Raw genomic sequence first — 20,768 nt, 5'->3', positions numbered from 1 at the left:
ATGGCCAAGGCTTGGGGGATGCTTTTGTGTCTGTGTGATCAGTTCTGCGCAGATCTTTGTGGAAGGAGCCTCCTGCATCCAGAAACTTCCACCATTCCAACTCTGCAAGACAGCTGCTTCCACACCACTGATGCCAGCTGAACTGTTCTGAATGCACGAGGAATGCTCCCGGAGAAACTCCTGCCCTTCCGTCCCCTCAGCATGTGCAATGCCCTTCAGAGGCGCTGTCCATAGCCCATACCCAGGGCAAGTGAAACTTATCTGTATTTCGGAGTGTAGGGGAGTCTCCATCACCGTCCTTGCTCCTGCTGCCAGGCAGCTCTGTGTGTGACTTGTCACTTGAGAGCCCTTACAACACAGCACAAACTATGTGCCACCTTTCCCTATGCTTTGGGGTAGACCATGCCAAACACAATGTTTACTTCAGTTTTACACCTTGGGTTTACCCATTTTTTGAATTAATGTGTCCTGGGTCTGGGTCTCATAAGAACCCTCATAGAACAGGTATAGAAAGTTTCACTGGGTACCTCCCAAACCACAGAAGTACCATGGCTAAACATTTTGCTTAGCTGCTGTTGACAAAGGTGATGTTATATTCTCCTCTGATAATTTGTAACAGAGCTCAGGCAGGCAACAGCAGTTCCCCTGCAGTTCTCCTGTGGAGAGGCCCCTGGTGGAGCGGGCTGTCCCCCTGCAGCCCATGGGTCCCACATGGAGCAGATCTCCACGCTGCAGCCTGTGGAGGAGCCCCCGGTGGAGCAGGTGGATGTGGCCTGGAGGAGGCTGCGGCCCATGGAGAGCCCCCGCAGGAGCAGGCCCTGGGCCGGAGCTGCAGCCCCTGGAGAGGAGCCCACGCAGGAGCAGGGATCAGCTCAGGCTCAGTTCGGGAAGGACGGCATCCTGTGAGAGGGACCCCACGGGGAGCAGGGTCAGAGAGTGACTGTGAAGGAGTGGTGGACAAAGCGTTAGGGACTGACTGCAGTCCCCATTCCCTGTTCCCCTGAACTGCTCACGGTGCGAAGGTGGAAGAGGCTGAATGGGGGGAAGGTGTTTTTGGTTTCTTTTCTTTCTCACTTCTCTAGTCTCTTAGTTATAGGCAACAAATTTTATTATCTCCCTACTGTGCTTTGCCCATGATAACTGTTGAACGATCTCCCTGCCCTTATCTCAACCCTCAAGCCCTTTCCATCCTCTTTTCTCCCCCTTTCCCTGTGAGGGTGAGTGAGAGAGCGGCTGAGGCGGAGCTCGGCTGCCCACCTGAGTAAAACCACCACAGGCTCACGTTCAGGGTATCATTTTTTATCAATAAAGAATATGAATCAGAATCAAACACACTCAAAAAAACGCCAGTCCTTAAGAAATAAAACAAAACACACACACACACAGAGGGAACCAAAGCGCTTTATTTCTGCGGGACGCCTCCACCAGAGGCAGCCGCTGCCTGACACCTGCCGGCCACGCAGCAGCGCAGCACACCCCTACCCTCCGCCGCCCTCCTCCCCCCTCTGCTTCAGCGCCCGCGCCGGGTTCCGGCCGAGCCGTGGGGGCCGCCCACAACCGGGCGGAAGCGGCGCCGTGCCGGCGCCGCGCGGGCGGGCGGCGCATGCGCGGGCGGGCGGGGCCGCGCCTGGGTTCCTGCCTGGCGCCGCAGCTCCGGCGCGGGGCGGCCCGCAGGTAACGGCCGCGCCGCTCCTAACGGCCGCGGGGCTGCGCGGGGTCTCCCGGGGAAGGGGGCGAGGGCCGCCCTGAGGCGGCTCCGGGCCCCGTCGGCCGCGGGGGTGCTCGCTGAGGGGACGGGGAGGGAGAGGGCCTCCCGTCAGGGCAGGTGCGGGAGGTGGGTGATCGGTTTTGGGGTGGTTCTGTGGGAAAACGGCGGTTGGGCTGCGTGATCCCTTCCAGCCGGGGGTGTGCGGTCATTTTCCATGCAAACACGCGTGTAAGGGGTGAGGCGGGAGCTCGTGGTTACGGGAGAGCCTGTAACGAGGGGTGTTTGACGTGTTTCTCTCCGCGGGGTTACAGTTCCAGCTGAGGAAACGGAGTGGATCTACATGTGCTTCGCTGCTCCCTGGAAGAATGACAGATGACAAAGACGTGCTTCGAGATGTGTGGTTTGGACGAATACCGACCTGCTTCACGCTGTATCAGGATGAGATAACCGAAAGGGAAGCCGAGCCTTACTATGTGAGTGTAACAACGGCAGCGTGGATACTCTAATCCCATACGTGCGTTTGTTTTGTTTAATCTCATCATGCATGCTGCTAGGTGCGTGGTTTCTATTTTCCTATTCCTGATACCTTTTGGATGTACCTTATGGCCACGCTGTGAGTCACCTCGCTTCAGAGCAGGTTCAAAAATTTAACTTGGTATCACCAGTGAGTTTAGGTTACAACAGATAATTAAGGTTTAAAAACCCTTACGAAAAAGTCAACAAATAAACCAAAAGCAGAGGCTGTGTGTACACTCGTGGTGAGTTTGCATCTTAGAGATTCTCCAGAAGAAGGGATAGAGCCTGTATGTTGCCTGTATACACTAAAATTGATGTGGCATGTAGCGTAAATACTACAGCCAGTATTCTTTATCAATTTCCTCTGCTTGTGGATGACTTCTACTCATTTTCTTTTCTTTAAATGCCAGCAGCTGTGAGAGATGTACTAGGAAAGGCAGCTCTGATGTCGTAGCAGTACAGTGCTTGGTAAGCTGATGATACAGACAAGGGTGATGGGTGGATTTGAGATGTAAATTGAAGTGCTTTCTGTAATCATGTGGATGTTAGTTTATAGCATGCTCTGCAGTTTTCATCCTTTCTGCACCTTACAGATGTTTGGTTGATAGACAATATTGGCTGTTTCAGAGAAACTTAAGTTTAATAAGTACCAGGTATGTGAGAGGAAGAATCTTACACTATGAATTTAAGTGATTCTGAAATCCTTAAATTTTGTCATACTTCATCTTGTGCTTTTTGGAAGCTATTACTGGGTAGAGTAGTGTTCAATTAATAGCATCTTTGTCATTGGTTTCTGATTTCCCTGTGTGCCTTGTGTGGTTTTTAGTAACCTAATAAAGCATTAATGCTTTTCGTTCAGTGGTGATAGTGTTCAGCTTTCTCTGCCTTAATTTCACCACTGGTGAAACAGAAGTACTTCTACATTGTTGCGCTTGGCCTATTGCCTGATGCTTCTGAACTGTCTAGAAGTCTCTGATCAAACTTCTGTAAAATATATATATTTCAAAATACATATGTGCATAGCATGTAAGAGTTACATAAAAGGCACAAGCCTGAGTTCAGAGATATGCAATCTTAATCTGTTTAACATCGTCATGAAAACCCTGAAGCCACGTTATCTGCACAGTGAGGCCAACTTTTGAAGCCTAGAAGATAGCTTTAAGATGGTAGTGTTTCTTTTACTTGCTCCTCTTACAGTCTGCACAGAAAATATCAAGGCTTAATTCTCTCTTTTTGCAAAACCTGGTTATTAATAGGTCGGAATCCTTGAATGTTAGATTTTTCCCTCTTGCAGGTCATGTTGGAGCTGATAGTTGAAGTTTTGCTGCTTGAAGGGACCAAAGATGAATAATAGTAAAAGGTTGAATAACAATCAATGTTTTATATCTGGATTGAGTTCTCGTAGTTTGTGTGCATCTGCATTAATGTTCTAGTTTGGATCTGGAGTGTGTTTTTTGAAGCAAGCCTTTGTTATTTCCACTTATTCTGCCAAGGTTTGTATCACACATCTGTCTTGGAGCTGAGTCTTTTTCCTGTGCGGCTGAAGTAGATGATGTAGTTTGGGCCTGAGATCAATGTGTTCCAGCTGCTAATGGGTGGTCAGTGTATGGAATCAAATTGGAGTTGAACTGAAATGAAAAACAAACAAAAAGCGTATGTAGTGAATGTTCCCAGCCCTTGACACCAGTTGTTCTACTTTATACATCTCTTCTTATCAGTAATTATTGAAGTAGATAAAACCACCGTGTTCCGGGCTGCCTTCCATGAACAGGGAGGAAATGTTGGCATCATGAAGTTAAGAGGAAGAAAACTTCTGTTCTGAGAAACTTGCTTTGTGAAGGCAAAGGAAGACAGAGGGAGAGAGGTTAGAAAAATAAACTAGAATCTGTGTGATCAACTTCAGTTTGAGTTGTGTGGTAGGAGACCCTTGGCTGCTAGATACATTAGCACAGCACAGGAATGAAACGTGCTTACAACACAATAGGGAACTGCATAGGGATAGCAGAGCTCATTTAAAATGATCTTAGCCATTTTGGAAAGTAATGACATCAAGACTAAGCAGCTCAAATCAAACACTGCTGTTTCTGCCAGGTAGGTATCTGCAGGGAGTTCTTTGCTTGTGCAAGAAATAAAGAAATTGGCTGCGATTGATCAGGTGTAACAAATGAAATTACCACAGAAGGCAGTAATGGTACTCCGGGACTCAGGGACAGCCTCTGCTGGGTTACTCTTTACTCTTTCCCAGTGGTAAAAGAATTGTTTTATTAAGAAGTCTGTAACAGAGCAATATGAAGCCATTCTGGGCTAGCGTGCTTTATTTCTTTTATCCTGCATGCATTGTTGATCAAACCAGTCCAGTTCTTGTTATACTGGAATTGTGATTTTTAGTGTTTTGCATGCAAAACAAGTGTTCCCTTCTGCAGCAAAACCCAAGAAGATAGTTAGGGTGGTACTATTTTTACATGAAGAACATTTTCCAGGCATTTACTTAGGCATTAGAATTCCTTGCATTTTATTTAACTTCTATAGACAATATTCCTGCAATTATGATTAAATGCTGTAGCAATACCTAGTGTGCAAAAGGAAGGTGTTGCAGTTTGTAAAATTTGAGAGAGCACGTAGTAAACTAGTGGGTTTCATTCTGTCTTGTCAACGTTTTTGAAGATTTTTCTTTTCTTAAGATGATGAGTTCTCATCTTATTATTTCAGTTTGCTTTTTTTTTTCTCAACGGTTTTGCTTATTACTTGGATTTAAGCTGGGTGTATATAAATTACATGCATGTTTTTCACAACTCCTTTCAGAAATAAGGTTAGAAATCATAATCAAAAGCAACTGATTATTGTTGTGTCTTGGTTGTAATCAAGATCTAGTAATTTATTGTCTACTTTAAAAGGCACTAAATAATTCTATTGGTGAGGGCCACTGACTTTTGAATTAAGGTGTGAGTATGAATTTGTTTTTTCATGTTCTCAAATGCTAACTTTTTAGTTGTTGACATGGAGTGATCTTTTTATTCAGTCTTCATTACTGTTGCAATGCTCAGTCTGATCTTGTCAGGTCATGAACATCTATTCAGAGAAGTTTACACCAGCTTTTTGTTTTTATACCAAGTAGGAGAAAACTTGCAAGGAGGGTAAGGCACCCAGCCTCACCTGACATCTTGGGAATCCTTACTCACACTTAAGGAATTTACCCGCTACTTTAGACTTCTCTTCAGGCTTCTTAAAAGTCTATCCCTTCTACAGGACAAGACATTTTTGACCCTCTGAGCCACAAAGCTCAACTGGAAGCAGGGTTTTCCATTTATGTGCGTTCCGCAGCACAGTGAGTGGCAAGCATTATACCAGTCTGCTACTGATCAGCAGGCAGGAAGGTAGGATCGATTGCTAGACGACTTGAATCAGAACAAGGATTTTCTTCTGTTTAATTCCCTATGTGTTATCAAGCATTATCCTATTAGATGTTTTCTATTTAAGTTGCTGACTACTGAATCTCTATGCTAAACCTGCAAACAGTCTTTTCATTAGAAACTTTATTTTGATGCTCCCTTGTCTGCATATTTGTCTATGCAGTACTATAGGTCACTTAATTTACTCTGAGCATCCTGTCTTTGAGTGTATTATGTAGTGATGTATCAGTCTCACGTTCAAATTGCAGTTGTTACGTTTCTTGCGATGTGATGTGAGTTGGTTGTGTTTGGTTTTCACAGCATTATTCTAGCCTTTAGCAGGAAGTCTTCTCATGCAAGGCTGTTCGTCACACAAATGCTAAAAAAGCAATTAAGCAAATCCGACCTAGTGGAGCAAGCTTAATTTGAATTAGAATTTGTCATGAGATCACATGTTGTTTTTAATGCATTAGGTTTTACAGCCCTAAGCTGAGATTTACCTTATCACTGACCCATGGCCATTCATTCCCAGCATCCAGAAATATTGCTGTGGTGTAATCAAAGGGTGAAGGGGTATAGGCTCATTGACCTGCATGGACTGGTTTAGGAGTCCATGGGGGAGCAGCAAGAGAACTTGTGGAAGGGATGTCATTCTGGTGAACGTGACTTTGCCTGAAAGGAAGGCTCCTGTCATGTGGCTGAAGTGTTGGAAATGCTTTAATAATATAGGAAGTAAACTGTTATGTAGAATTCCAGTTTCTATATAGAGGCCTCCGTAAAGGATTTAATGTGATCTGGCTGTTGGAGAGGTTGACTAAAGTCCAGCCTGTCGTTACATATATCAAGTTTTTTTCCTAAATATTTTTAGTATCTTTCCTCTGGAAATACTCAGTAATTGCCTTTAAAGATTACAGGATTTTGAAGAAAAATGTTTCGTGTCCACTGATGTCTTACCAAGTCCATACTGGTAAAAACTGCCACAACTGGTGGCAAAGGGATACTAAAAAGGGTAACAAAATGAAGATGTCTTTAAATTAATTCATGGTTTTAAAGTTTGTTTGTTTGTGTTTTTTTTTTTTTAAACTGATTTAATATGCTTTTAAATCTCTAGGATAATTAAAGCTAGAAAAATGTGAAAGAATCCAGTTCTGTCATCTTCTATGGAAGGGGAAGACTAAAGTAGAAGAGGTGGGAAGACCAAAAAGGCCCCCCAAAGAATACCATTCTGAAGACTTAAGCTGCAAAGGGATATTTGTCATTTGAGAAGACTATGAAATCTCGTGATGATTGGCACTAAAAATTGCTAGCTATATTACTTCCAGTTGATATAAATTAGGCATGTGATTTAAAAAGATGGACAAAAATGCACTGTTTAGATAATGTTGAGAGTATTTAAGTACTGATCTAAATATTAACAGTATACCCCTTTAGCAGGGGCACCGAGAGTTCAGAAGGTGCTGCAAATCATAGAATTACAGAATGTCTTAGGTTGGAGGGGACCTTAAAGATACATCTAACTCCAAACCCCCTGCTGTAGGCAGGGATGCCACCCACTAGATCAGGTTGGCCAAGGCCTCCTCCAGCCTGGCCTTGAACACCTCCAGGGACGGGGCATCCACAGCTTGGCAACAAATGCTCAGCATCTCTGAAAAACAAGTGGTCCCTTTTAATCCAATTAACTTGGGTTTTGTGCTTCAAGTAGGCACATTGGGAACGTTGGCAGTGTTCTGTTAGATTCAATGAAATGCTGTTTAATTACTGTTTGTGATCTCTGATTATGTTGAAATAGAAACCAAGTTGTTCTTCCACGCTTCAGACAGGATTTAAATATTTTACAAAGGAAGTTGGCTATGTAGTTTGAAGGCTTATGTCAAATACTATTGCACTCACTGATGTTTTAATAATGGATTTATCCATTCCCGTATGGCTGTGCCACCTGCAGCATGCTGAAAACCTGGTTTTGTAGCAGTCCAAATGGGTCTCATCAGAATATATCAGTATTACTTTAACTGCAAATATATCCCAGAAATACGGACTTATTAGCAAAAATACTTGGTTGTGATCACAGTTGCCTGGATTATGTTGCGTCAGGAACTATCGCTGTAGATCTATAGAATTAACTTAATAAAGTATAAGACTATTGTCATTCAGGTCCTTGAGGAACTGAACAATTCTCATGTGTGTGTAAATGACTTCACTGTATTTATAAAGGTTTATAAAATTAAAAATTTTAAACCTGAATGCTGTGTTCTATTAATTTGCTGCATTAGATTATTTTGAAAGAAAGTAAAAGTGATATAATGATGGTAATATGTACAGCAAACTTCTTGAAAATGGAAAATGCTGACTGAATTTTGGTTATGGAAATAAGTACTTGTTACAGATTTATTAATTTAGTAAATTTTATGTATACTTAAAGTACCTGTGTTTTTTTTCTTTTAGTTGCTTTTGCCAAGAATAAGCTACTTGACACTGGTAACAGACAAAGTGAAGAAACACTTTCAGAAAGTTATGAGACAAGAAGAAATCAATGAAATATGGTTTGAATATGAAGGTACACCGCTGAAGTGGTGAGTTTAACTTCGTACCTTTACTCAATTTATTTTGTAAAGAGATACCAAGTTTAGCACAGTGTCAGTACTTTTCCTGAGCTAACCACTTCAATGGGTGTCAAAGAAAGCAAAAGAGGAGAGGGGTAGGAAAAACGTTCAACATTAAACATTCTTCATTTTTTTTTCCGTAAACATACTTTTAATTATTCTGCTTGTACTTAACTGTATATGTAAAAGACAGAGTGGGTTGCTGGACCCATTGATTTTAGATTTTGTTCTGGTTGTTACTGTAACATGAAACAGCTGCTTTTTTGGCTTTACTGTTTCTTCCTATAGAATCACAAATAAATCTTTGTTTAGCTTAATCTGCATTCTTAAGATACATGCTAACACAAACGTATTATTTCTGGAGTCTGAATACAAATAGGATTTTCTGCTTACAGATGAAATGTGTGAGCTTCCCTTTTCACTGGTGTGATAAGTGCTTGTCCTTTAAAACAGATAAAATAATGCTGACGCACAAGCTCTTGTCACGTTCTGTTTAGCTTTATTGAAATAATTGCTGTTAATCCTATTTTTGCTCTGTTGTGTGGTCTACAAGAAATATGTCTCTTTCTGAAGGGCTGGAAAACCAGACTGCCACTGTTTAATGTAATTAGTTTTTATAAGTACTGTGTGTTGATTTTTTTTTTCCTATTTCTGCTACAAGTTCTAAAGAAAACATTCTGAGAGCTGCAATGTTGGCTAGGCTATGTATACAGAGTGTCAGTTCTCCAGCAAGTGCTTAATATTTTGAATCTCTTCTCATTTCCTGTATCATAACAGGAAAGAGAACTAACAGTGACTGTTCCAGCTTCTTGGAGTTGGGTAGAAAAGATTAACACTGATTTTTTTTTTTTAAATTTTTACGTGAATTTAGTGTGACTGGTGATTAGCAAGCATTATTACATCATTGAGTACGTTTAACTTGGTGGTGCGGGAATTTCTTTCTAGTCTTTTGTTTCTTTGAAACTGAACTACAGTAAACCTTGAAAATGTGTTTTGTTCTCAGAAAAACGTAAAAACTAGCTTTTTTCACTTTTTCATATCTGGCTGGTAAAACCAGCTTTAGACATCTATGTAAAATGTCTGGAATTTAACAATAATTGGTTTATTCGGGTTCTGTAGTAATCTTGAGTTGTGATGGTTACTGCCTAACAGCAAGGTACCAAGTTGGTCCCAATGCATTCATAATCTTAGGTAGGTAGTGACAGGTAACCTTAAAAATTTCCACTGAAGCTGTCTGCAACAGGAAAGAAAGGCTTTTTATTTCGGCCAAAATTAGCTCTGTGTTTTCAGATACCAGGATAATTTAATTCAAAAACAAATAATAATTGCAGTTACAGAACATAATTATAGAATAAGAATATAATTGATAATTTTAGAATTTGATAGTAAACTGAAGGAATGTTGAAGTGAAAATAATGTAATTATCTCCTACGCTGTGATCGTTTAAAAGTAAACATATGCTGCCAGGAATAGCTCCACTGATTTCTGTGGAGTTGCTTTCCTAAGGAAAATTTTATCTGCGAACTGTTCTTTTAGAATATGGTAATCCCATGAGTAGCTGAAGTTTATTCCGTGGAAGATGGAGATAGCGGAACAGAGAATAAGATAGAGTTAGTAGTTTGTAGAGAAAGAATAGCAGAATGCTTGATTTCTTTAACTTGTGCAAACAGATTCAAACAGAACTTGTAACAGTCTTATTCTAATTACGTAGTTTACACCATATGGTCACGTTTCTTGCAATCTGTGCTGTTTCATACCTGGTTGGGATATAGTGCATGTCTTTCTATCTGCAGCTCTTCTGTTTTGCAGGGAGTCTGGAATAAGTCTGAAACAGTTTCAACTTCATTCTCTGTAGCACTCAGAACAGTCTTCTGGAAGAGGGTGTAGCTCTCCAGGCCCAGAGTCACAGGGGGTGCCTGGGACCTCGCACCAAGGTTGTTAGGGGTAGGGGAAGATGGGTTCCTTGCCTGCAACATGTGTGCGCTGATGCAGGGTCTGTGTCACCAGCTTAAGGAGTTGCAAGAAGTGGTCAGCAGACTGCAGCATAGCAGCAGAGATTACAAAACCAAAATGGATCAAATCTTCTCAGACATGATGCAGTTACAAGAGATTAAACCAAGATGGGAAAGGGCTAGGCGCTGCTTGCCAAAAAGTTTCAGATAAACCTCCTCAGACAAGCAGCAAGTGAGGTTGGCGGATGGAGGCGGGGCTCCATACACTGTAGGAGGGAGTCTCTAAATACTAGCACTGCTTCCTTTTGGTGTGGATGTGCTGTTCAGGTCACTGATCCATCCTTTGGAGCTTCTAGCCCCATGTCTGCAACAGCAGGTGGAAAAGGAGTCTGGATTTTTTTTTGCAAGAGGTCACAGGCCTTTGATGATTACCTCCGAGAGTGGGTGCTGGGGGAGGGCATTCTGTACTTTATTACTATCCTTGAGCTCTTGTCTTCTGACTTCAGCAGAACGTCTGTCATCCTTTCTGTGTGTGAATTGTGCTTTAGGCTTGGCAGTTGCAGGGGTGTCTCTCTAGTACCAACTGAATGGGTGCTTAACTCTACCTGGTCAGGAATTGCCAGAAGACAGGAGGCCAAAGCACCATTTGATTAGGAGTAGCTGGCGTATTGTTTGAAAATGGTAGAGTTTGCTTAGAAGAAGTGTGTGTTTCTTACTGAATACTAAAGAACAAGGTGAGAATATTTATTTTTCTACGCAGCCATTGTTTCCCTCAATAACACAAGTTAGTTCACAGAAATACCCAAACACAAGATGCAGGGCTCTTGATACTTATAATACCCCACTTCTGGAGCACAGGATGTCTGTTTTTTGGTTTTGTCCTGGATTTTATCGGTTTGTGTGATGCAAATCTTCCTGAATTACCTCTAAAAATTATTCTGATATGACAACCACCTGCCAACTGATGCTGTCATGCTCTGTATTCCTGTAATATTGTCCTGGGTCCAGAAAGAAGTTTTTAGAGAAGTAGTCATTCATTGTCCTTACTACCCCTCTGTCACTTTCAAAAAGTTTTTTGTATTCTTGAAGCTGTGTTTTCCAGGGCACCTCTCACACCTTGAAACCGCCTTCTGTGTAATAACAAAAGCAGTAATAAATTGACAGTGGCTGGGAGTCAGTGCTGTTATGCATTTATAGATTGAATACTTTGCAGAACCGATCATTATTCCATCAATTTTTTTCTTTAAACAAGACTTGTGGTCTCCTAGACACTCTCTTTGACCTTTGTCAAAGACCTGTGGTCTCTTTAGACACCCCCTTTGAGAAAGTTACAGACAGTAACCAGTTTGATTTCAATAGTTTAGTTGGTTGGGTTGTTTGTTTTTATAATATTACCTTTGTGGGCTGGATGTTTCCTTTAGCTGGTGTCGTGTTTATTTTCTGTTTTCTTTGGGAGAGGCAAGTCTTTAAAGGCCTGGGTTTGTGGATTATTATTTTTAAATTGTCTTGGTTATTGTAGTTTCTAGAAAGCGTTTGCATGTTTCTTGAATTGCAGTGAATATTTTTCAAATAAAAGTTCAGAAACAGCATTGAAGTAGTGCCACTGGAAGCAAGACTTTTAATGAGGGAATACTGGCCCTTGGCACAAGGTAGATAGGCTCTTAAGAATGGGGTGAGGAAATGTTGCTCTTTTTCATCGCATCTACAAATAGAAAAGTCTCTTCTATTCCCAGTTTCCCTTTTTGTGCTTCTCTTAATCCTCTATTCCAGTTAAGAAAACAGATTTTATTATGAAGGATATATAAAAAAAATAGCTTTGGTATTATATGGAGTGCTATTGTTTCCGGACTCTTAAAAAATGCTTGTAACTATATATCAAAAGTAAGAGAAATATAGCATTGCATATAGTAAGGCATTATTTAAGGCTTCTCTTGGCTTCAGATTAAATGCCAGTGTGAACTGGAGTTCTGTATGGGGAAGTCTTACCTGTCAGGACTGCTTTGCTCCTGCTGTGAACCTTACACCTAATGGAAGGCCACACTTCTGAATAGAAAGTGATTTCTCTCCTGGCCTACTGTCATCATGAATCTCATGTGTTCAGCTGTGGTGCAAAGAGAATTTAGCACTGGCCTCTTTCAAAATAATAAAAAAAAAAAACTATCAGCTGTGCAAAACACAAGCATTTTACTGAGGAAAGCTTAAGTACATTAACTTTATTTTGTAATCTGCTGGGTGGAAGGTACAGATGTAGGCCAAGAATGTTTTGGTGTCCTTTTGTACCTATTTTGTTGGATAAATTGAACAAACAGTCATTGATAAATAGAACAAAAAGTCATTTTCTTGTAAATCTAACTGTCAAAGAAAATCTGACTTTTGTTAAATAGTTCACCTGGAAAACCACCCCAGGTGAAACCCTGTGGAAGAACTTAAGACAGGATTGACTGTTAGTAGTAAAATGTCCTTGAGCACTAGCACTGAGTCTGGATAAACGTGGATATGCGTTGTCTGGATTCTTTTGCCCATTGTAAGGGGAAGACAGTGCTAGATCCTTTTCTGATATACTCTCCTATTCTCTTAAAAAGTTCTGAATGAATAAGTGCAAGAATCATGTCGTTATTTTTTTTAATTTTGCTGTTAAGTGTCTTCGTCGTAGTTCTTGGTCTCACCAGTAGAGGGTATTAAAGCACTATTTGTGTGAGGGTTTAGCGGCTCAGGAAATCGGCTCGACACAGGTGCTTTCAGAGCAATACCCTCTGTTACTGTTTTTATGGATTTCTGATTCTTATATTCTTGCTTGGCTTTGTGTTCTGTGTTCAGTCCTATTTAATTCAGTGGACCAACTGAGTTTACAGCTAAGTGTGTGCTTATCTCTTTGTAGGATCAAAAAGCTAAGAAGCCCTTTTCAGTTTGAGACTTTTTGAAAGATAATAGAACTTTTTAAAATGCCTTTGGAAGCTTTGTCTATGTAATACATGTGACTTACATTGCTGAAGACTCTATCCACTTGAAATTCATTAGAAGATAAGAGTTTACATTTGGAGGGAGCAGCTTCTTTGTATTTGTTCTTTTAGTTCAGAATACCACTGAAATAGGAAAAAATAAAACTGAGCAAACTGTAATTAATGTTTTTCCTCCCCTTAGTTTGATAGGTTAGTGAAGGTGAAGAGATCATCTTGATCTATCCTCTGTTTAGCCCTTCTGCAAATATGTCATTTTAAAATTCTAATGCTTATCCTCTATGATGACATCAGGCAGGTGGGAGAGGGAGGAATAGTTAAAAGTCAGTATGGTATAAACTTCTCTTGTCTCTACAGTGTCTGAACATATCAGCTTCTCTGTCAGACCAACTAGTCCCGCTCTTGTTGAGCATTATGATCAAAATACGATTTTGAAGGATTCTGCAGAGCAGCTGTAGGCTGGTTGTGCTGTTGCAAAGCTGACAGTGTTTTGTGGGCACAGCTTAGAGATCACTGGTTTAGATACTTAATCTGTGAATTCCAGGCTTGATTCTGCTGTAAACTGTAAGTCAGTAATACCTGCCTGTATATTTTTTCTGAATAATAGTACATGTTAAGTCTAGGAGGAAAACAGCTAATTCCATTTTGTAAATGCAGGCAAGCAAACTGTTATATGTAGAATAAATATAAAAGCTGTGCATTTAATTTAATACCTTTTCATTTTCTAGGCATTACCCGATTGGTTTGCTCTTTGATCTCCATGCATCAAATACAGCCCTTCCTTGGAACATCACAGTGCACTTCAAGGTAAAATTGAAATACACCTTAGGTTAAGATTAATTGAGCGTAAGATTACATGAGAATTGAAAGCTAGGAAAAAGTTTCATAATTATTCTTATTTTACAAGGAAGTAGAAGGTAGGACTTTTTGAAGAGGAGAGTGATCATTCTTTAGGAATCATCTAAAATTTTTTGTAAATCTCCACCTATTTTCCCTGAGACTGTATGTGCTTTCAAATAAGCCTTCTTTTGAAAATGATTCTATTATGATCTGAAAATCCAGAATAGTTTTTCAAGATAAGTTATGAGATTGTCGGTGCAGTTGAGTTGATAAAAGGGAAGAACTTGCCATAATGTTTTTAATTCAATCATCTCAAGTTGACTCAAGATTCAGGAGATTGAGAAGTGCTCATCCCTTTAGGCACATTAGCATAGATATGAGATACTGCAGAAATCCTTGAAGTCAGTGAGTGCTATCGCTCTTTGAAGTTGTACTTCATGTGTGTCCCCTTTAGAGAACTGAGTGAAATTTTTGGTCGTGTGACAGTTTAGTCACAGGGGAGACATTGCTTTGATTACACATTGTAAAACCATTAGGTATGACTTAATAGCACTACTGATCTTTGCTCAGAAGAGTACTTGTGCAGGGTTAGATCTGGTGCGGTATTCTTTCTCTGACATGCATTGAGAAGGTGATGTCAGGTATGTTTTGAAGTCAAAACCACAAGCAGAAATCACAGTATCTAACTGTGAAACATTATTCTTTTTGTTGTACTATAGAGAAAAAGCAATAGGAAAACTGATCCAAAAGAAAACACTAGGTTAACAAGCTTTACTCTGTGTGATTTGAGATGAAATGAAAAGCATACTGGGAAGCAGTTAACGCTGAATGTTCTTGTTCAAACTATTCCTCTATTGAAGGTGTTTCAGGAAAGATCTTGCAAGCAGGAGTAGTCTGATTCTTTTTGGAAGTATGTGTTCTTGTAATATATACTTCCATGTGTTGAAACTTAAAAGTGAGTGAGTTAATGAATCTGAAGACGGGGATGTTTTTGCAACCATTATAATTACTAGACTTCTGATATATGCCAAAGAGGTGAGATGAAGAAACTTCCAAACTGTTTTGAAGAAACTGCAGGGTGGCTAGTTTCACAGATTGTTGCACATTCTGGGAGCTCTGGAAGATTAACTGCGACAAGGAGAAGATGTTGCCATCCCAAAGCAGAGCTGTCTTGAGAAATAACTTGCACCACCACAGTGATTTTCAGTTTCATGTAGTAATGTAAACTGACCTTAAATGTCCCTATATTTCTGTTTGCCAAGACATCAGCTAATTTAAGTTTGTCTCAAAGGTGTATGTTAAAGATCAACAGAAATAGTTTACCTCTAAGGAAGTGTTATTTTAAAAACTGATGTAATTTAGTTTTTAAAAACATGTAACACCTTGGACTAAGCACCTGCTTAATCTCTCTTCCTGTTTTTGATGTAATTTGAAAGTTTATTTAAATTAACCCACCTTAATGCTTAAAATGAAAGCATAACTGAAATGTATCAAAGTATATCAAAATGTTGAAGACATTTTCATGTGTTATAATTCCTTACAGTTTAAATAGTTTAGGCATGGGATTTCTATCTAGATTATCTTTTCATTTGTGTAGTTACTCTTTAAAGAGCCACATATTTTATTTAACTTTAATAAATAGTATTAGATTTTTGTAGGCTTTAATTTTTGCTGTCATTGCTTTCTCCTTTCTTTTATAAAAGTATACAGTCAAGAACAGAGAGCTCAAAAACTTTAGTAAAGAGTTTTTTAACTTTTTGCTTTCCTATCAACTTTATTTGTTTGAAGTTAAAGACATGACAAGAAAAGATGACACTTTTTTTTGTTCAGCAGAGTTTTGAAAGTTGGCAAATCTATGACTTTCCTCCTGTGTTTGATATGCAGTCCAAATAAAGAACGCAATTATTGTTTGTATTTAGGAAGCAATTTATTCATACCTACTCTGGTATGCAATCAAACATTCATTTGTACAAAACAGCATTCATTTATATCTCTAGTATGAAGTTGAAATGTAGTTGCCTTAAATAGTCATAGATGAATGAACTTGATCAGAGTGCTAAGATTCATGAGAATCGTGAGAAGACGTAGCCTGGGAAGTTGCTTTTGTTACCCAGGTGTGGCTTTATGGGAAAGAGGGAAACTTTATCCCTTCCTGTTAAATTAATCTCATGGAACCCCGCAGCATGCTTAGCACTGTTCCTGTTCTCAGCAGGCTACCCAGCTCTCCAGATTTTGGGCAATTGGCAGGAGGTGATGAACTGCCCTGGAAATGCTAGTGCTACAGGAGGAGGGAAATCAGATATGCCAGGTGAAAGGCTAACATTTTTCCTCTGCTGAAATCCTTACCTGCTGACCCCCGCTTCTCTGTGCGTGACCTGATGCAGAGGACAAGAAACTCCCATCTGGTTTTGTACATCAGCTGTCTTCCTTTCTTGGTTTTCTTAGTTCACAGTAGGGTCAGGTGGAGTGAAAAGGAAGTAAGTGCTTTTCCATGCATTACATACATTGTAGAGTATACATTGTTTTTTGTTTTTTTTTTTTAAGAAAAGAATACTGAAGGGTAACTAAACACAAACACACGGATGCTTCCCCTGCTGCTGGATATGTTTCTTATGGTCTTTAATACCATGTTATTGGTGTAACTTTCTGTAAAGTGACCCTAATGCTTACTGTCACAGTATAAGCAGGTGTTTTGTGAACTAGAACTGATACGTAAGTTTGGGTGGAATGGAGTTATGAAACCAGACTGTTGAAATTACCTGCTATGTTTTTGGAACAGTTTTACGTGAGAAGTTACATAGTGCTCCCGTCTGTACAGATGATACTTTCTTCTTTATGACTAAATTTATGCTGTAAATGTCTGCTGATACGTGAAGCAAAACCACTTCAGCTTTCTAAGAAAATCCCAGTCAACCCTTAGTAACTTTTCTTTTAAAGATATTGACCATGGAGGGAGTAGGACATCAGTAATGAGAATACTTGAATTAAAGCTGCCTATGGGGTCTGTTAAAACTTTTTGCAGATCTCATAGATCTCATCCTTGTATAGCCAGAGGTGGCTACCACCTTGCTTACAGTTGTCTCTTTCTTCAGGGAGCTGAGTCAAGTTGTTGACATTTCACTTCTATTTCCCAAATAGGCAAGTAGAATTTAAAAAAAAAAAGTGTTACATATTTAAATGTTTTTTTGTTTTTTTTTTTCCTGTGTCCTACTTCATATCAGTGGGGATGCCATATTTTTTGTTGGTAGTCTCATATGGGTGAAATTGTTTGCTATGTCCCTAAATAGATGTAGCAGTGTTTTCTGAGTTGCGTTTTTTACGCTCAATTTTTTCAGCTTCTACTCATAAAACTGAATAGAAATGTGCCGGTATTTTTCCTCTACAGGAAAGAGACAGCACTGAGATCATAAGAATGCTTTCCAGTCTTCTAGTGGGTTATCCTTTAGAAGCTGGGAAAAGGAATCATCCTATACCTTTGTACTACTTTCCTGTAGCTTAGCTAGTTGTGATAAGTTTCAGGTATCTCCTTGCTGTTCTGCGGACCACACTGTGTCTGTTCTCTGGAACACATCCCCAAGGAGTGACATTCTCTGTCATTTGAAATTTGTTGGAGGAAAGTCAGCATGTTGATAGAAAAACTCGTATATTTAAAAAAATAAACCTGCAGTTCAACACTTAGACGCATGTAACAAAGTAGTTCTTGTATTTGTTGTTTTCTCAAAGTTAGCTGAACTTTAAGCTTTAAACTGAAAGGCAGTTTCTATGTTCCTGTATTACTGGGCTTTAGGTACATTCATTGTTTTATCTTTTTTGAGGGATGCCAGTGTCTTGCTTTAAATTTTACCACGTAAAGAATTTTTTTGATCTTAAAGTGTACTATTTCTGATTCTTTTTTTTTTTTTTTTCTGGATTTGTTACCAGAATTTACTTTATTTGAGCAAGTTAGTTAAACTTCTAAAAGTATTTTACAGGCTTTTACAGATGTCAGCTGGCAACTAACAGACCCAGTAATGTGTTCCATTCATCTTGGAACCCAATATACTCAGCTTTGTAGGAGAGAAAGGGAGTGAGCTGTGCTTGGAAAGAGCTTTCCTTTCTTTTCTGTCCTCTTTAATGTCTTTGTGTGTCATCCTCATATAAGAAACAAGCTTTATCTACATCCTTAGATTTCTAGTCAACTGTGCCCATTAGTCTTAGGTAACAATAGCACTCCTTTTGCAAGTCAGGCACCAGCCTGTGTATACTTCCAAGGAAGAAGGTATTGGCAATCTTCTCTTCCCATTACATTCCTGTTTTTGCAAGATAATTCATCCTTTTGATTCCAGAGTCTGGGTTGGTTAACACAGAGAGGAGCCACTGTATGAAATGTTTAGCCAAGAGAAGACTTGGGTGGGAGGGAATCTTATCAGTGCTTGTAAATGCAAAGAGGATGGAGCCGTGTTCTTGTCAGTGGTGCCCAGTGCCAGGGCAAGAAGCAAAGGGCACAAACTGGAACCCAAGGGGTTCGCTCTGAACATCAGGAAACAATTCTTTGTTGTGAAGGGTGACAGCACTGGAGCAGGTTGCCCAGAGAGGTTGTGGAGAGCTACAGAACTGGTCTTGGGCAAGCAGCTCTGGGTGTCCCTGCTTGAGCAGGGGGTTGGACCAGATGGAGAGATCCCTTCCAATCTTATGATTATGTGAATGATCTTGTGATTATGAAATGCCATTCTTTAATTCCTAACTCTATTCAATAACCTAATGAAGGGGCAACTATTGTTCTTGTCCTTCAGAATACCCTTCAAGTAAGGCCATTCCCAACGCTTTCATATTGCCAGCTGTTACTAGTTCTTAGATATTTTGAGTTCCCACAGTCTGAAGCAGTTTGTGTGTTTTTTTTCCTGATTTGTGTGGAGGAGGGAAGGTATGGGTTTCTCCAGCAATATATCGCTCCTATTGCGACTTGTTAACTGTGTTGTAAAAGCCTTTGAAAAATGCCCCATTACATGTATTTCCAAAAAGGTTTTGATAGGCCTCAGAAAAAACTTTTCAAAATAGCCAATTTGTACTGGGTTAGGAGAAAAGGTTCTCTTGTGCAATAACAGATGAGAAATAAAGTATAAAAGTATGTGGCAAGCCCATGTTACAAAGGGGAGTACTAATGATGCCACTCTGATTTGATTTGGGGGGTTGAGCTGTTCAGCACAGTCATAAGCAGCTATGAAAAGGGGATGAATAAGGAAGGGATGAAACAAGACGGGTTTTTAGACACTTGAGAACTAAAGACGATGAATTTGTGTTACTGAATGCTTGTATTATAGGATGGCAATTGATACTGTCAATAAAAGAAAAATTAGGGAAAGAACAACCCTACTGTATATCTACACCAAGATATTAGTTAATATCCAAAGGGACCTGAACAAGATGTAGTACTATAGTTTCTTAATAATTGAATTAGGAAAGGTAGTTAACATTTACTGAGGGGAAAAAAAAAGCTGCCTTAGGAACACTAATTCAACATCTGCGACGTTGACTGTAGTGCACCAATTGTAACGAAATAAAATGGATATGGAGTCACATCACATGATGTAGCAATAGACATGTATTGGGTAAAACTGGAATTGACAAGGATTTCCAGCATTTTTGAAGAAAAATATTTGTAAATGGCCTATATGCTATAATTCTTGTATGTGGATGATAATCGGAGGAAACGTTTTTTGAAGACCTGAATAAAAAATGTGTTAAACTTTCAGTGACAGTTTATAGGAATTGCTAGAGAGTAGAACGTGCACTTGAAAGCACGTTAAAACGCTTCATTTCCTGAATTTGAGAGGTAAGGGCCTGAATATACCCACTGATGTATTTAAACATATTCATCGAATTGAGGTTGAGTGATTTAGAGTGATTTCTGGTTTTATAGAAAATTGTTCAACTTTGTTTTTTTTGGAACATTTTTCACTGCAAAACATTTCTTTTCATCCATGAGAGAATGGATGTTATCTTTAATAAGTAGAAGATCCCCGTGTGCTTCTGTTGTATAAATATAAACCAGATTAAAATAATCTTTTATTCCTCATCTTCTAAGGTCCATGATATATTTATTTCTCTTGATCTTTCTCTTTGTAGAATTTTCCAGAAAAGGATCTTCTACACTGCCATTCTAAGGATGTGATTGAAGCCCATTTTATGGCTTGCATAAAAGAAGCAGATGCTTTAAAGCACAAAAGTCAAGTCATCAATGAGATGCAAAAAAAGGATCATAAGCAACTGTGGATGGGGTTACAGAATGGTAATACACTGCATCAAATAGTAATTATATTTAGGACTAGCATGCTAATAATTTTTGTCATGATACCGGTTTAAGTAATGTCATGGTAAAGAGCTCTTTTATTGAAAACTAAAAAAAAAAATAAATCAGTAATGTGATAATCCAAATGTAGCTTGAGATATTCAGTTTTCTTGAATTAGGTCATGACTCTGTTTTAACAAAACAAAAGAAGCAACGAAACAAAGTGTTTTCTGCACTTCCATGCAACTAGTAGTCTTTATGTGGTAGACACCTGAGGTGTAAGTGGTGTTCACTATGAACTATCCTAGCCCCTAAAAGAAAAAAGTGTCGTCTCCTCTATGTTTAAAGGTTGTCACTGGTAGGCAATGCCCACACTTTCAAAATTTGCCTAGTAGATTAATAACTTTACTCCCTCCACCCACGCCAAATTTAATTTTTTATTCCTGATATTACTGTTGCTTTTGCAAAGATCTTGCATAGATCAGAATTGAATTGGAAAAAATCAGCGATATAATTCAGAACAGCATGTTAAAATGTT

General features: G+C 39.5%; 1 protein-coding gene across 1 annotated transcript in view; it reads left to right on the top strand.

Moving 5' to 3' along the window:
- Positions 1-1,613: 1,613 nt before the first annotated feature.
- Positions 1,614-20,768, top strand: part of ATG5 (autophagy related 5) — a 78,745-nt gene continuing 59,590 nt past the window's right edge. Inside the window, exons 1-5 of the mRNA XM_084284118.1 lie at positions 1,614-1,674; positions 2,020-2,181; positions 8,056-8,183; positions 13,851-13,929; positions 20,068-20,230. Coding sequence (XP_084140244.1) covers positions 2,074-2,181; positions 8,056-8,183; positions 13,851-13,929; positions 20,068-20,230 — 478 coding nt within the window. The 5' untranslated portion in view covers positions 1,614-1,674; positions 2,020-2,073. The remainder of the gene's footprint in view (positions 1,675-2,019; positions 2,182-8,055; positions 8,184-13,850; positions 13,930-20,067; positions 20,231-20,768) is intronic.

This window comes from Netta rufina (assembly GCF_964035555.1).
Source record: "Netta rufina genome assembly, chromosome: 3".
Classification (NCBI taxonomy): domain Eukaryota; kingdom Metazoa; phylum Chordata; class Aves; order Anseriformes; family Anatidae; genus Netta; species Netta rufina.
The sequence above is the reverse complement of the archived record's forward strand: the minus strand, read 5'-3'. Positions and strand labels throughout refer to the sequence as shown.